The 13,833-nt window shown below is 32.2% G+C and overlaps 1 protein-coding gene across 1 annotated transcript; it reads left to right on the top strand.

Annotated features, from left to right (window-relative positions):
* Positions 1-7,557: 7,557 nt before the first annotated feature.
* Positions 7,558-13,014, top strand: LOC126750644 (calcineurin B homologous protein 1). The gene is made up of 3 exons (XM_050460297.1): positions 7,558-7,746; positions 7,806-8,072; positions 12,653-13,014. Exons 1-3 carry the CDS (start codon positions 7,680-7,682, stop codon positions 12,889-12,891), a joined length of 573 nt encoding a protein of 190 aa, XP_050316254.1. The 5' UTR covers positions 7,558-7,679; the 3' UTR covers positions 12,892-13,014.
* Positions 13,015-13,833: the final 819 nt, after the last annotated feature.

The following is a 13,833-nucleotide window of genomic DNA, read 5'->3' as shown; positions in this document are numbered from 1 at the left end:
TCTCATCAGGTAAATTATACTGAACAGATCTATTTCTTCGGGATCCTTCACCAGCTAAAATGATTGATCTTCTTTTAACACCAGTGGTGCTAGTTTTATGCGATATAAAGGCTCGCCTTTCTTTTTCCTCCAAGTCACAATATTCCTGATTAATCTGATTATACTGTTGCATACCGATTTTTGTAATACATTTCTTTGTACACTTTTCACCAGAGTTTTCTTTTACCAGATAAATATTTTTGTTTTCTCATGTTAAGTCTATTTTTTTTTCGTGTTGCAGGAGAAGTATCATACTTTTTCCGTTTCCTTATTGTACCTTTTTTTTGTATAAACAGCACCATCCAAATTTTTTGAAACTTCTTTAATCATAGAATCTAGCATTTTTTTAATTTCTTTTGGAGTGTCTCTTTCTTTTAACTCGAAAAATTCATCCATTATCCCAAAGATGCTGGTCATACACTTTTATAAAAGGTAAAAAACACGAAATCTACAGCATCACCAATACATTTAATCAAATTACGAAGGTTACATGTTTCCCTCGACTAGAGCATCATCAGACCTAAACAATAATTAAAATTATGTAACCCGAGAAAAGGAGAATTCAACAAAAACTTACCATAACATACACAAAACACCTGACATACAAGTAAACAAAGCTTACAATAAAGTGGCACTATCTATCTACAAAGAACTCAACTAAACAATCAAATCACTTTATACATTTTAGAAATCTAACCATCATTTAAGAGTCTAGAACTACTTAAGGTTATGTTTGAACCCCATGAACCCTAAAACACCTCTATTATATGGGTTGCCAAAAGTCCATAAAACTAGCATGCCAATTAGACCTGTGGTTTCTTTTGTTGACTCCCCTTGTTACCAGTTATCATCTTGGCTTAACAACGTTCTTAGAAATGTCTCGAACTTCAAAGCGCCATATTCTGTAAAAAATTCAGTGAATTTTTTTGCCAAAAGCATTCAGAATGTTCACGTTCCAGATACAGCCCAGCTTATATCGCTAGACGTGAAAAACTTATTTCCAAGCATTCCACCCGCTGATTGTCTGGTCTTAGTCAAAGATCTTCTTGAGAACTTGATTCACTCTTGGTGGAAAATCTACTTTTGCTCCTTTCTACTGTGTTAGATCAAAATTTCTTCCAATTTAACAACCGTTTTTTCAAACAAAAAGAAGGACTAGCAATGGGCTCTTGTTTATCGCCATTTCTTAGTGAAGTATTTCTTAGTAACTTAGAAACAAAAATAATGAGCAGTAATTTTAAAAATAGCAAAAAAAAAAAACATTTTTTAGTGAAGTATTTCTTAGTAACTTAGAAACAAAAATAATGAGCAGTAATTTTAAAAATAACATCATCTTTTATAAACGGTATGTGGATGATATATGTTTGATTTGGAATGGAAGTGAGATAGAGCTTACAAATTTCCATAATTATGTCAACTCTAAAATTGAGTTCACAATCGAACGGGAACAGAACAACACCTTACCATTCTTAGATTTATTACTTAAGAGGGAAAGAAATAAGATATCCTTTGAAATATTTCGTAAACAAGCAAGAACAGATAATATTATACAATATAATTCAACATCACCATCCTCACATAAATTTGCTGCTTTCCATTCTTTATTTTACAGACTTTTTAACATCGCACTTTCTCGTGAAGCTTTTAAAAATGAATGCCTTACCATTAAACAACTAGCAGTCAGTAACTTTTTCCCTCTTAAACCTATATATAAAATGTATTTTCAGTATGTGAACAAGTATAAATTATCATTTAATTTTATCAGACAACAAACAAACTATATCAAAACTTTTAGGTCGTTTACTTATTTTGGACCAATTTCGTCACAACTATCCCGCTTTTTTTCTCCCTCTGGCATAACCCCAGCTTTTAAAACCAATAATACATTAAAAAGACATCTAATTAAAACTAAAGATAAACTACCCCCGCTATCTTCTCTAGGAGTTTATGAGATTAGGTGTAAAGAGTGCCCTGCAGTGTACGTCGGCCAGTCGAATGACGAAATGACGTTGACATTGACTGATAGAACATCATTTATCATATCACTCTGTCAAGTTGTTTTAATTTTCAAAGAGTTTATTTGGTATTGCATTCTCTGTTATAGAATTTTTCATTAGTTTTTAGAATATGTTTAATTTTTCTATAAGAAACAGAAAGAAATATACCTATATTAAACAGAGATAATTCATTCAGCAGTGAAATTTAGACTTTTTTTTACAAAGAAGATTATTATTAATTTTTGTAGAATATTTAATTTAGGTGTTATAATTTTATCTATGTATTTTTTTGCTCTTTATGTCTGGGTCTGGCATGTTTTGTTTTTAAATCGTTTTTAGTAATATAGATTATGTATTCTTTTAACTTGTGTAGGTTTAGTACATGGATGTTAGTAGTTATATGTCATTAGTCTTAAGTATTATCCGAAAAGATTATCTTAATTGTCTGCTAGGTGAACTATATACCTACTTTATAAAATGTATAATACTTTATAAATGTATATAAATGTTTATTTGCATGTACAGTTTTGTACTACACTTATAAATATTTTGTGTATTGTATTTTTGCAAATAAAAAATATTTATTATTAATATATTATTATACTATATAGAATCTGTTTGTGTTAGTAAAATAGAGATATTATTAACCTAATGGTAATGTCTTTACATGTATGATAAGAAAGTAACACAAAAATCTTTAAAATGTTTTCTAATCTGTTTGGGTTGGAATAGCTCAGTGCTAACAAAATACTTTTAAACATTTTTAGATTAATTCAAATATCTATAATATCTGTTATATATACATAATATATAATATTATTATATATTATGTATATAATTTTAATTTTATTATATATTTTTAAGTAATTAGTTTTCAGGAAAATTAAATAACAAATGTATTAAAGAAAAACATTACGTTTTATTTCCATTTTGAAATTGGTGATATGTTGTACATTATTGTTAACTGATTAATGAAATTTGAATTTTCCCGCCTTAATTTAGCCACGTCTTTCTACCATTTTTATTGTTCCAATTAGTTGCGTCAAACTGTCATGTTAGTTAAAATAGTTTCCGTTGCCAAACGAGAGGACGCTAGCAGATTTGTCAGAAGAATTTCGATCAGTTTGTATGCAATCACCACTTCTCTATATATTTGTGTTCTGTGATCTGTCTTCCTCTAGTTCCTTTAAGAAGAATATTCTCCCTCTAAAATGTGACATGAATGCATGAAGGGAAAGATGACAGGATTGCTTTTGTGTTAGTGTAGGTAGGTACCTAATTGAGAAAAAAAAATTATAAATATCTCTTTGTATACTAAAAAAACAAAAAAACTTTAATTAATTTTTTGCGGACTTTGTACATAAAAATGTCGAATAGTAAAAATTGTAAATTTATTTTATCTGTAAGTTGTAAAAGTAATGTAGTTGTAGGGTAATGTTAAAAAAAAAACTTACTTTTACCCCCTGTATAAAGCCAATTAATTTTACTTTAAATAAAATGGTCTAATGGCGATATTCTAGAATAAATTTACTATTTAGCACTGAAAAAATAGTACCTAGTTATTCTTTTTTTTTCAAATAAATTTAACCTCAAAATAAACCCAAAAAAGTTTCTCCTTTGATCTGTTTTTGTTCCAGTTTAAATAATGCATTTATATAATTATTAACGGCGCCTATACATATTTGAAACAATAAATCAATCACATACATAACATTCTCATTTGTAAATAAAGCAAAATCAAAATTGAACGTCCATCTCGGCAGAGCCGCGCTTTCAAAGCGTAAACGGATCCGAATCTCCACGTGGTGCGACGTTGCCAACTCTTATTTCGTGGCTTCAGTAAAGTCGGCTGTGGTATACTAGTAGCTTCCCTTTGACAATTAGAGCTCTTTCAGACGGGGATACTGTATGCAAGATACCGTATGCGGGATACAGAATTACGACCGGATACGTTTTACTTCTGTATCGCATACCGTCTTGTCTTGTTGTTTTAGTTCGGAAACAGACCCAGTGTAGTGCAGTTGTAGTTTTAAATTATGGAAATAGAAGAGTGTATTGCGGTGTGGCATTTATTAAATAATAAGAAGAAGAAACTAAAAAGGAGGCGTATTTTGTGGGTCCATCCCATGTTGGGATTAAGAGAAAGCAAGGGAATGTATAATTTATTATATCAAGATTTGTTGCAAGATCCATCGAAGTTTTTTAATTATTTTCGAATGTCTATTCAGTCCTTTGAGGAACTTCATAATATTTTGAAAATCAGACTTGTTAAAAAGGACACAAATATGCGTAGAAGTATTGCGTCAAAAGAACGACTTGCCATGACATTAAGGTAAGGAAAAATACTTATAGTTTTTTTTCTAAACGAATTTTTATTTAAAGTTTTCCAAAAGAAATTTAATAATTATCTTATTACTTAGTCTATCTTTATTACTTATTACTTAGTCTTTGTAGTTTAGAAGGAGATCGATGAAGGATCCGTCTGTTGAGGTGGCAGTTGATTCAACGGAATGGGGTGAGAGGAGGGGAATTGTTTCTGGTCTTTGATTGAGTGAAGATTGTAACTCGATGAATGAAGTGTTGAAGGTTGAAGATTGGGACGCTAAATCGGAATGAGTGGAAGAAGGATGACCATAAACGTGCAGATGTGAAGATGATGACTTATGTTGTGTAAAGGGGGGATTAGGAGTGGAAGGATAAAACGGCAAATGTTGTACATGGTTGTAATTTAATGCATATTGAGGGGGTAATAGGGCAGATTTTATCGATTGTATCATTGCCAATTTCACATCCATCTTTTTGTCAATTGGCACTCTTTTAAAGTCAGGCAGTGGCGAAAGAAAGAAATGTCGATCTCCGTCATTATCTAGAATAATCTCATTTGTTTGTCGCTGTTCAAGACTTGCCTTCAATAGTTTCACTATCTCGGTGTTATGGTCGGTTTCCGATGCCCCTTTCCTTTTTTTCTGTACATGTGTAGGCCTTATAGGAGTAATATGCTCGTTTTGTACATGATCCAAAGTTTCTCCGAAATTCTCATTTTCCTCTATAAAATTTGAAGTGGTCCTAAAATAAATCTATTAATTTGGTAGTTCATAATTTGGCAAATTAAATTTTTATACTCTCTATTTGAAGAGCATCGCATCAAAAATGATAGCTGTTCAAAAAATATATAGGTTTTCCAAGAAGCTCCGTCACCACTTTTTTTCTTTTTTCTTTTCGCCAACTCTCGAGCAAAAGAGTTTCTTAAATTCTTCCATTTTTTTTGAAGATCTTTCTCTGAAAAATTAAAAAAGTTTGTTTTTTATTATTTTCAGGTACCTGGCGACTGGTTGCTCACTTACTGAGCTACATTATAACTACAGAGTTGGAATTTCAACAGCGAGTGAAATAATTCAGCAAACATGCAAGCTAATTTGGATATTTATGAAAGAACAATGTATACCAATGCCCACACGAGAAAAATGGTTAGAAATCGCAGACGGTTTTTTGAAAAATGCAAATTATCCATACTGTTTGGGTGCCATAGACGGCAAACATATCCGGGTTATAAAACCACAACATAGTGGTTCACTTTATTTTAACTATAAACATTTTTTTTCAATTCAACTTCTGGCTATGTGTGACTCGAATTATTGCTTTACATTTGTAGATATTGGAGATTATGGCAAAAACAGTGATTCAAGCATTTTTAAGAATTCACATTTTTATAAGAACTTAACGTCAAAAAAGCTAGATTTTCCCAATCCAGATTTTTTGCCACAAAAGAAGGATTACAAAATCCCATATGTTATTGTTGGAGACGAAGCGTTTGGTTTATCCTTCAATGTCATGAGGCCATATGGTGGAAAAAATATATCATCAAAAAAGAGAATACATAATTACCGATTGACTCGAGCACGAAGATTTATTGAGTGTACTTTTGGAATACTTTCTAACAAGTGGAGAATATTTCACAGACCACTCAACGTGTTAATAGATTTTGCCGTTGACATAGTTAAAGCTTGTACTGTGCTCCATAATTTTGTTCGTGTACGAGATGGATATAAACATGAAGATACCTTATCCGTCCAAGGATTGTATGATGATGATTATGTTGCGGAAACAGGAGCGGGTTCTGCAAGATCAGCGACTATTATTCGTGACTATTTTGCTGACTATTTCATGAATACTGATATATTACCATGGCAGAATAGCTGCATTGCAGTGTGAACTAATGATGTTGAAATTTTAAAATTTATTTTTAATCCTAATATAATATTATCAATTGACCTTTTTGATTTATTAAATGTTTTTTTACTTACTTTACTACACACTTTACAATTTTTTTTACTTTAACAGAAGTGTACTTTACGCTCCGAAAATTTGAACATATCGATACGAGACACCTTGTATAATAGTGAGTTAATCTTAAGATACTAAGTATTTTTGGGAAAATAAATTTCATTAAAAATAATCCCATATTATGTAAATTCATAATGTTGAGCTGCTGTCATCTCCTCAAAATTGTCGCACATTTGTTTCGCAATTTCCACCCAGCATTGCTGTTTTTTATTTCTATCGCAATAGTCTGGGTGCGCTGTATCCCACAAACAGGGATTTGGTTCCACCAAACTTATAAATTTTTCGTTGTCAAAGACTGCACGTTCCATTTCTATATATATATATATATATATATATATATATATATATATATATATAATGTAATATGTCCACTAATTCTTTACTACTGCAAGACTGCAAGAAGAAAAAACGCAACGCCTATGTTCTACCCTATTCACTGAATAAAAAGTATGCGTGTCTGAACAGGTTTATATAACATAATGATAGTTCTGTATGCGGCATACGCATTCTGTCGCCGGCGGCCGAAAGATGAGCGATACCGAAATTTGCTTTCGGCATACGGAATGCGTCGCCAATGCTGTGTGAAAGGTTCGATTTGGGTGTATGAAATATTTGTATCTCGGATACGCGTATCTCGAATACGGTATCCTCGTCTGAAAGCGCTCTTAGCCTGTCCAAGCGAGGGGTGGTTAAAACCAAAAGTAAATACCGCTTCATACAAGCGATATTTGGTATTTACCGAGAGACGTCAAATGGCGTCATCGGTTTAACCGCCAGTAACCCTGCTTAGGAGGAAAGTTAAGCGGTTGACAGCTGACTGAAAAAAAAAAATCGAAAACGGATTGTATAAACAAACAAAAACAGCTATAATATATTTATTTGCCAAAATATACAAAAATGTATTAGGCCCAATATAACTCCATCCAAAAGAATAATGAAGTTTTAATAACAACGTCCATGTACACAATACAGCGCCGTAGAATATACATGTAAACAAATAACCGATCGACCGCAATGTTAGCGGTCTCGGGAGACCGCTAACAAACGGTTAAAGCGCCTTATACGGTGACGTCATTACTTGATCGCTCGAATGAGACGCTTATGGCCGCTTACTCGCTAAAATATGGCTCTAAAATATTTGACAAATTATCTGTCAACAGTGTCATCTGTCATTGTTTCATGTTTTCGCCAGCTGGTATTTTGTAAACTTTGTAATGTTGACCAAAGTTCAATAAATTATTCAAAATAGAAAATTTACTTCCAAGTTTACCATATAAAATCCCTATTTCCTTTATCAAAATGGGTAATAGGTCCTCTCTATTACTACGCGAAGAAGAAATCGCTCAAATTCAACAGGAAACTGGCTGTAAGTACCTCTTTTTGGCTGAAAAACGCTAATGAATAAATCTTACTTTCTCCTCCTAGTCACCCCAAACCAAATCGAGCGTTTGTATTCTCGATTCACCGCCCTTGATAGAAACGATTGCGGCACCTTATCCAGGGATGATTTCCTGAGGATTCCAGAGTTGGCCATCAACCCGTTGGGTGAGAGAATTGTAAACGCCTTTTTCCAAGGAGACGAGTTCACTGACAGGGTGAACTTTAGGCAATTCATGCAGGTTTTGGCTCATTTTAGGCCGGTAAAGAAGAATAAGGAGAACAAGTTGAATTCCAGAGAGGAGAAATTGAAATGTAAGTAGTAGTGAGCTTTTGGTAAGGAAAAATTAACAAAAAAGAATGAATTTTTCTTGAGAATGACAGTTCACATTTTTAATTGGTAGAGTACTCTTTACCTGTATTTCCCTGGGTATCTCATTTATTTCCCCCAAGTCTATGATAGTTGTTAGTTTTAGAATAAATAATATGGGATAGATCTAAAACTAATTTAAATTTCTAGTGCAAGTAACAGAAATTATAATAGCCACATCATAAGCTACTGCACAGCACTGTAGAGTATATTTATTCAAATAAATAATTTAATATTACTAATAATAATTAAATGGCTTTATTTTATTTTTGGCAAAGTAAGGAAAATGTATAAGAAAATTTCCACACTGAAATTAAATATATATACAGTAATAAAAAATTACTGCGACAGAATTAAAGAGACTCATTTTGTATTTAGTTTCGCTGAAGTTGAGATTAGTTTAATTTCTGTTTATTAGTTTGAGAATATCATTAGCAAGGCCTCGTGGTAAACATTATTCCATAGACCTAAAAGAAAAAATTATAGACGCCTATAACTCAGGTCGCTCACAAAAATTAATAAAAGAGCAATTCAATGTCAGTAAACAAATGGTTTCCAGAACAATAAAAAATTATCAGCTCCGTGGAAGAGTGACAAACCTTAAAAGAGGTGGCCGCAAGAGAAAAACCTCAGTACTGCTGGACAGGAGAATTAAACGACTAAGTCAGAATAATCCGCGTCTATCTTTAACACAGATTTTGGCTGAATTGGAGGCGCCTGGGGTTTCATCCAGGACTATGCAGCGGCAATTAGTGGAGGCGGGGCTTCCTGGAAGGAGTCCAGCAAAAAAACCCAATCTATCAAAAAAAAATGTAGCTGCTAGAATGTTATTTGCAACACGTCACCGTTACTGGACAGCTAAGGACTGGAATAAGGTTATGTTTAGTGACAAGTCTAAATATAATATTTTTGGAAGTGATGGAGCGCAGTTCGTACATTGCCGAGCAAACAAAAGGCTTGATCCAAAATATGTTTCTGGTACTGTGAAGCATGGAGGTGGCAATTTAATGGTTTGGAGTTGTTTTTCGGGTTATGGAATGGGTCCTATCCACAAAATTGAGGGCACTATGGATAGATTTATGTATCGGACTATACTGGAAGATGTAATGTTGCCTTACGCCGAATGGGAAATGCCGCTAAGATTCACGTTCCAACACGATAACGACCCCAAACATACGGCCAAACTTGTGAAGAAATGGTTCTTGGCTAACAAAATTCAAGTTTTAAAATGGCCACTGCAATCGCCGGACTTGAACCCAATTGAAAATCTTTGGGAGATTATAGAGAAAAAGATTCGCACTAAAAACATCGGGAATCGTGCTCAATTATTTGAAGAAATCGAGAATGCTTGGAAATCAATGGATCCGGCTGTAATTTCGAATCTCATTGGATCGATGCCGAATAGATGTGAAAAAGTTATCCAGAATAAAGGGTACTGGACAAAGTATTAGGTTAGTTTCATTAGTATAGGGTACAAATGTACTTTAAGGATAAGTCTCTCTAATTTTGTCGCACAGAATTTTTTGCATTTTTTTATTTTTCCTAATAAATCTTGAGAAATGTTTTTTTTTTTAAATTTATTTTAGTGCCTTTCTAAACTACTTCAAAACATAACATCCTTCAGCACAAAAAGAGGAATTTAATCATTTTTATCTTACATAAAAGACGTAAGTAGTCGAGTCTCTCGAATTTTGTCCGATACTGTATATATATGTAAACGGAAGGGCTACTTTAACCCTAAATAAAACAAAGTTCCCAAAAAAGTTTTTTTTTTTTATAAACCAAGATGGGATTGCCATCTATCTAGGTCTAGCCATTAGTGAATAGCCATTATTAGGCGTAGTGGGATCGCCACTACTCTACTTCTTTTTACAAGAAAATACAAAATTCCATCATATCTTGCTTTAAAAAAAATGTTCATGAGCGGCTACGGTTGTCCTACGCCCTTGTTTGGACAAAACATATCTTTCATTTGGAAGAATATTTCTTACAGTGTATGGTCCTTTATATTTCAATTTTAATTTCCCGCCACCAGCCAATTGCGAATCTTTTTCCATTTGATAGAAACCAGATTTCATGTCCAATTTTGTGAAATACCTTGAACGACATAAGGAATTTATGCGATTAAACGACATAGTCTTCAATTATGGGCAAGGGATAGATTTCCTTAAAAACTTTTTTATTTACATCGCGAAAAATCAACACACATTCGCGTCTCATTGTTTTTCTTTTCAACTAGCACAATAGGACTAGCATATTCAGAGTGACTTTTTCGTATAATGTCTTTATTCAACAGGTTATCAATAATTTTATTTACCTCTATTTTTTGTTGATAAGCTAAACGACGTGCACCGTACACAACTGGAGTATTGTCTTTTAACCTAATAGTAATTTTTGCACAGGTTTTTTTATCAGCGGTTTTATTTCTATAAAAGGTCAATAAACTTTCCGAACGTAATTTTAAACTATTCTCTAAATCTAACTGATTAATTTTCACAGCATCAACTGTCTTTAAACTAAACACTCTTGCCATAGTAGAGTGGTGTAATTCGATCCCATCCCGACCTTTCTGAACACGTAAGGACGGTCGACCAATGACATCCCATCCTATAATAACACCAACATCGCCAGGAATTACATTATCGTAAACTATCATAAAAGAAATTTCAAGTCACAGTAGGCAAAACCATAATTAGGTCACCAACGCCAACAGCATAAACCACTTGAGAACCGAGCCCCGAAAAAGCACGTAAACTATTATCCGGCTTTATGATCCAATTAATTGCTTTCACAACCAATTCCTTTATTAATGAAACATCAGAACCAGTGTCAATCAGGTAGGTTGACCTGGTCTCGGATCTGGTGGTGTTTACATTAATCCGCTTACATATATGTATATACCGGGTGGAACCGAAAATTTGCTAATTTTGCAATTACATTTAATTGAATAATTCAAGATTCGCTTATTAACATTTTTTGAAACTTTGCACGAGGGTTTACCAGATTGGTCTCTTTAAAAAGTTATCTTACATTTTTTCTGTAAAATGTACAGGGAAGCCAATATTGACCCCCTTAAAATTTACATGGGATTTCCTATGTTCCGCTCGGCGACGCACCACCCGATATATTTAATTTCTAATAATTATATTAACATATAATTAATTTAAATAAATTTAAAAGTGTATTCCAATCCATTCTTTCCATATAACAAGACTCAAAATTTTAAAAGCTTATGAATGAAGCTTATTGATGAAATTAATATACTGAACTGTAATACTCTGATGAAGTATGAAGAGTATTTGGAGCATATTTTTTTAATTAATAATCTATAGGATACCTTCTTCAGCAACAAGCGCTTTACTTCTCTTTTCAATTTATTTTTACCTCTAATTTTGTGAAAATCAAATAAGGAAGATGGTTCAAAAAATTTTAACCTGAATAAATTAAAGAATTTTTTATTAATGTTAAGTTAAGTAAAGGCAAAGGTACATTATGAGAGCTTTTGGTAAAATTAGGATTATTAACAGCTATAACTATATTAGAATTATACTAGTTTAGAATGGATCAAACAACAAGCTTCTAAAATAAACAAGGATGGTAGTGTTAATGTTTCTTGAGAATGAAACAAAGGTTTGCAAGATTGCATATGATTTAATATACACATAAATCTAACTACTTGGTTTTAAAAAATAAAGTCTAGTAAAATTTAAAAAAATTGTCATTCAATTCACAAGTTGCCACCATCAAAGCATAGCAACCATGAACTACCTTTGCTGTCTCGATGATGTGAAATTATTCAGAATAGCCAATATTAGTAACCTCATATTGTTGACTAATCTCTAAAAAACTTAGTTATTGGTTAATTCATAGATATTTTCTGTTTTCTTCCCTAAGTTTAAGTCCCTAATTTCAAAGGTAGCCATCAACATTGAACAATTTATAGCATATGTTTTCTGAATTACATTTGATAATCTACCAAATGTCTTTGACTTCAGATCATTATCAATGCACCATAAACTAATACTATCAATGATTGTCTAATGAAGTAATGCTGTAGCAAATTCTGACTTCATTATTTTATAATAACCCTTAATATCCAAAAGGCAAGATTGCTCAATAACAGGAAATTGCTAATAAGTAAACAATAATTTAATTCATAGAAAGCCAGAACAATACTTTTAAAATAATGAAAATTAATAATACTAATTCTTTTTACTTAATTTTATACAATTTAATGTTATCAGCAAATGCCAGATGCTGTGTAGATAGTAAATTACTTTTATTTACTATCTAAGGTCACTTATAAAGAAAATTGAAAAATCGAGGTGCTTCATAGATTCCCATATATCATTAGCATGAAGCTATTCATACTAATCAGCTGGTACCTTTCATAAAACTGTGCCAGAATGTAAGCAAAGCATTCACAAATCCCATTGCTCTAACTTCTCAGATGTTCATGACTAAACCCTATAAAAGCCTTAGAGAAGTGAGGTGTTAACCTTCTTCAACTTAATTTTATTTCCAGTTGCTTTTAAACTGTACGACCTCGACAACGATGATCTGATTTCTAAAGACGAACTATTAGCGATTTTACACATGATGGTCGGAACGAATATAAGTGAAGAGCAGCTGACGAGTATCGCCGAACGCACAATATTAGAAGCAGACGAGGATAATGACCAAATGATTTCGTTTGAGGAGTTTTGTAAGGCATTACAGAGGACCGATGTTGAACAAAAGATGAGTATTAGGTTTTTGAATTAAGTCGGGCAGCACGCAATGCAAACTTATATATACTATATAGATTAAATAATAATTATTATTAAATATTATTGCACTATTGTGATATTCAGATATTTGTATAAAATAAATGATAAACTTTACAAATCAATTTATTTCATCAACTGATTATATTGTAACTGATATTATTGGCAGTAATTTGCACTGGCAACATCATAGGTAGATTGGCAGGTTTTTTTATATAATTTGTAAATTTGCTGTTCTTTTTAAAATCCATTGCAAAACCGAATTCTTGTTATGTATTTGATAAAAATGTCTTTTCTGAAAATAAACAAAATAAAAACTTCAAAAATCAAAGAATTACAGGGTTGTATTGAAAAGGCGTCGAATTGACCACATTGTAATAACATACGAATATCAAATCAAAGTTTAATTCTTTTACAAAACAAGAGCAAATACAATTAAAAGGATTTTTGAATTTAACGCCAATCCTGCCTATGCTTTTAAACGATAAGCACCAAAAAGCATCACGAAGACGTTATTGTGAAAGATAAAGTAGCATGTGGTTTTAAAGAATTCCCGACCCAATCTGCAGCGAATAACACTGACAGGCAAGTCGTTATTGACGCCGTAAATTATGTAATATATAATTATTATAATAAATATACATATGTACAATACATATTAAAAAAAAATTGTTTATGTGTGTAAATACATACTGATCCTTCAAGAGCCTGTTATAGTATTACTAACCCTAACCAAAAGATTTTTCATTTAGCAAATGGATGCAAACAGATATAATACATAGGCAGGATTGTTTCATCAATAATATTAAATCTGTTTTTTTAACCATATCAGTTCTGATTTTTGCTGATGTAAAAGGGCCATAAAGTAACCTTCAGATTATAATTTGTTGCCAAATGATCAAAATGGCTTTTTCCTGAGGAACAGTAAAAATTAAAAAAT

Source organism: Anthonomus grandis, chromosome 2 (assembly GCF_022605725.1).
Source record: "Anthonomus grandis grandis chromosome 2, icAntGran1.3, whole genome shotgun sequence".
Lineage (NCBI taxonomy): Eukaryota > Metazoa > Arthropoda > Insecta > Coleoptera > Curculionidae > Anthonomus > Anthonomus grandis.
The sequence above is the reverse complement of the archived record's forward strand: the minus strand, read 5'-3'. Positions and strand labels throughout refer to the sequence as shown.

What these genes read in the sequence shown, in the direction of transcription:
- LOC126750644 (XM_050460297.1), top strand. Translation starts at nt 7,680, where the DNA reads ATGGGTAATAGGTCCTCTCTATTACTACGCGAAGAAGAAATCGCTCAA. An exon ending in AATTCAACAGGAAACTGGCT is followed by an intron (nt 7,747 to 7,805) that starts GTAAGTACCTCT and finishes TTCTCCTCCTAG; the next exon opens with TCACCCCAAACCAAATCGAG. An exon ending in CAGAGAGGAGAAATTGAAAT is followed by an intron (nt 8,073 to 12,652) that starts GTAAGTAGTAGT and finishes TTTTATTTCCAG; the next exon opens with TTGCTTTTAAACTGTACGAC.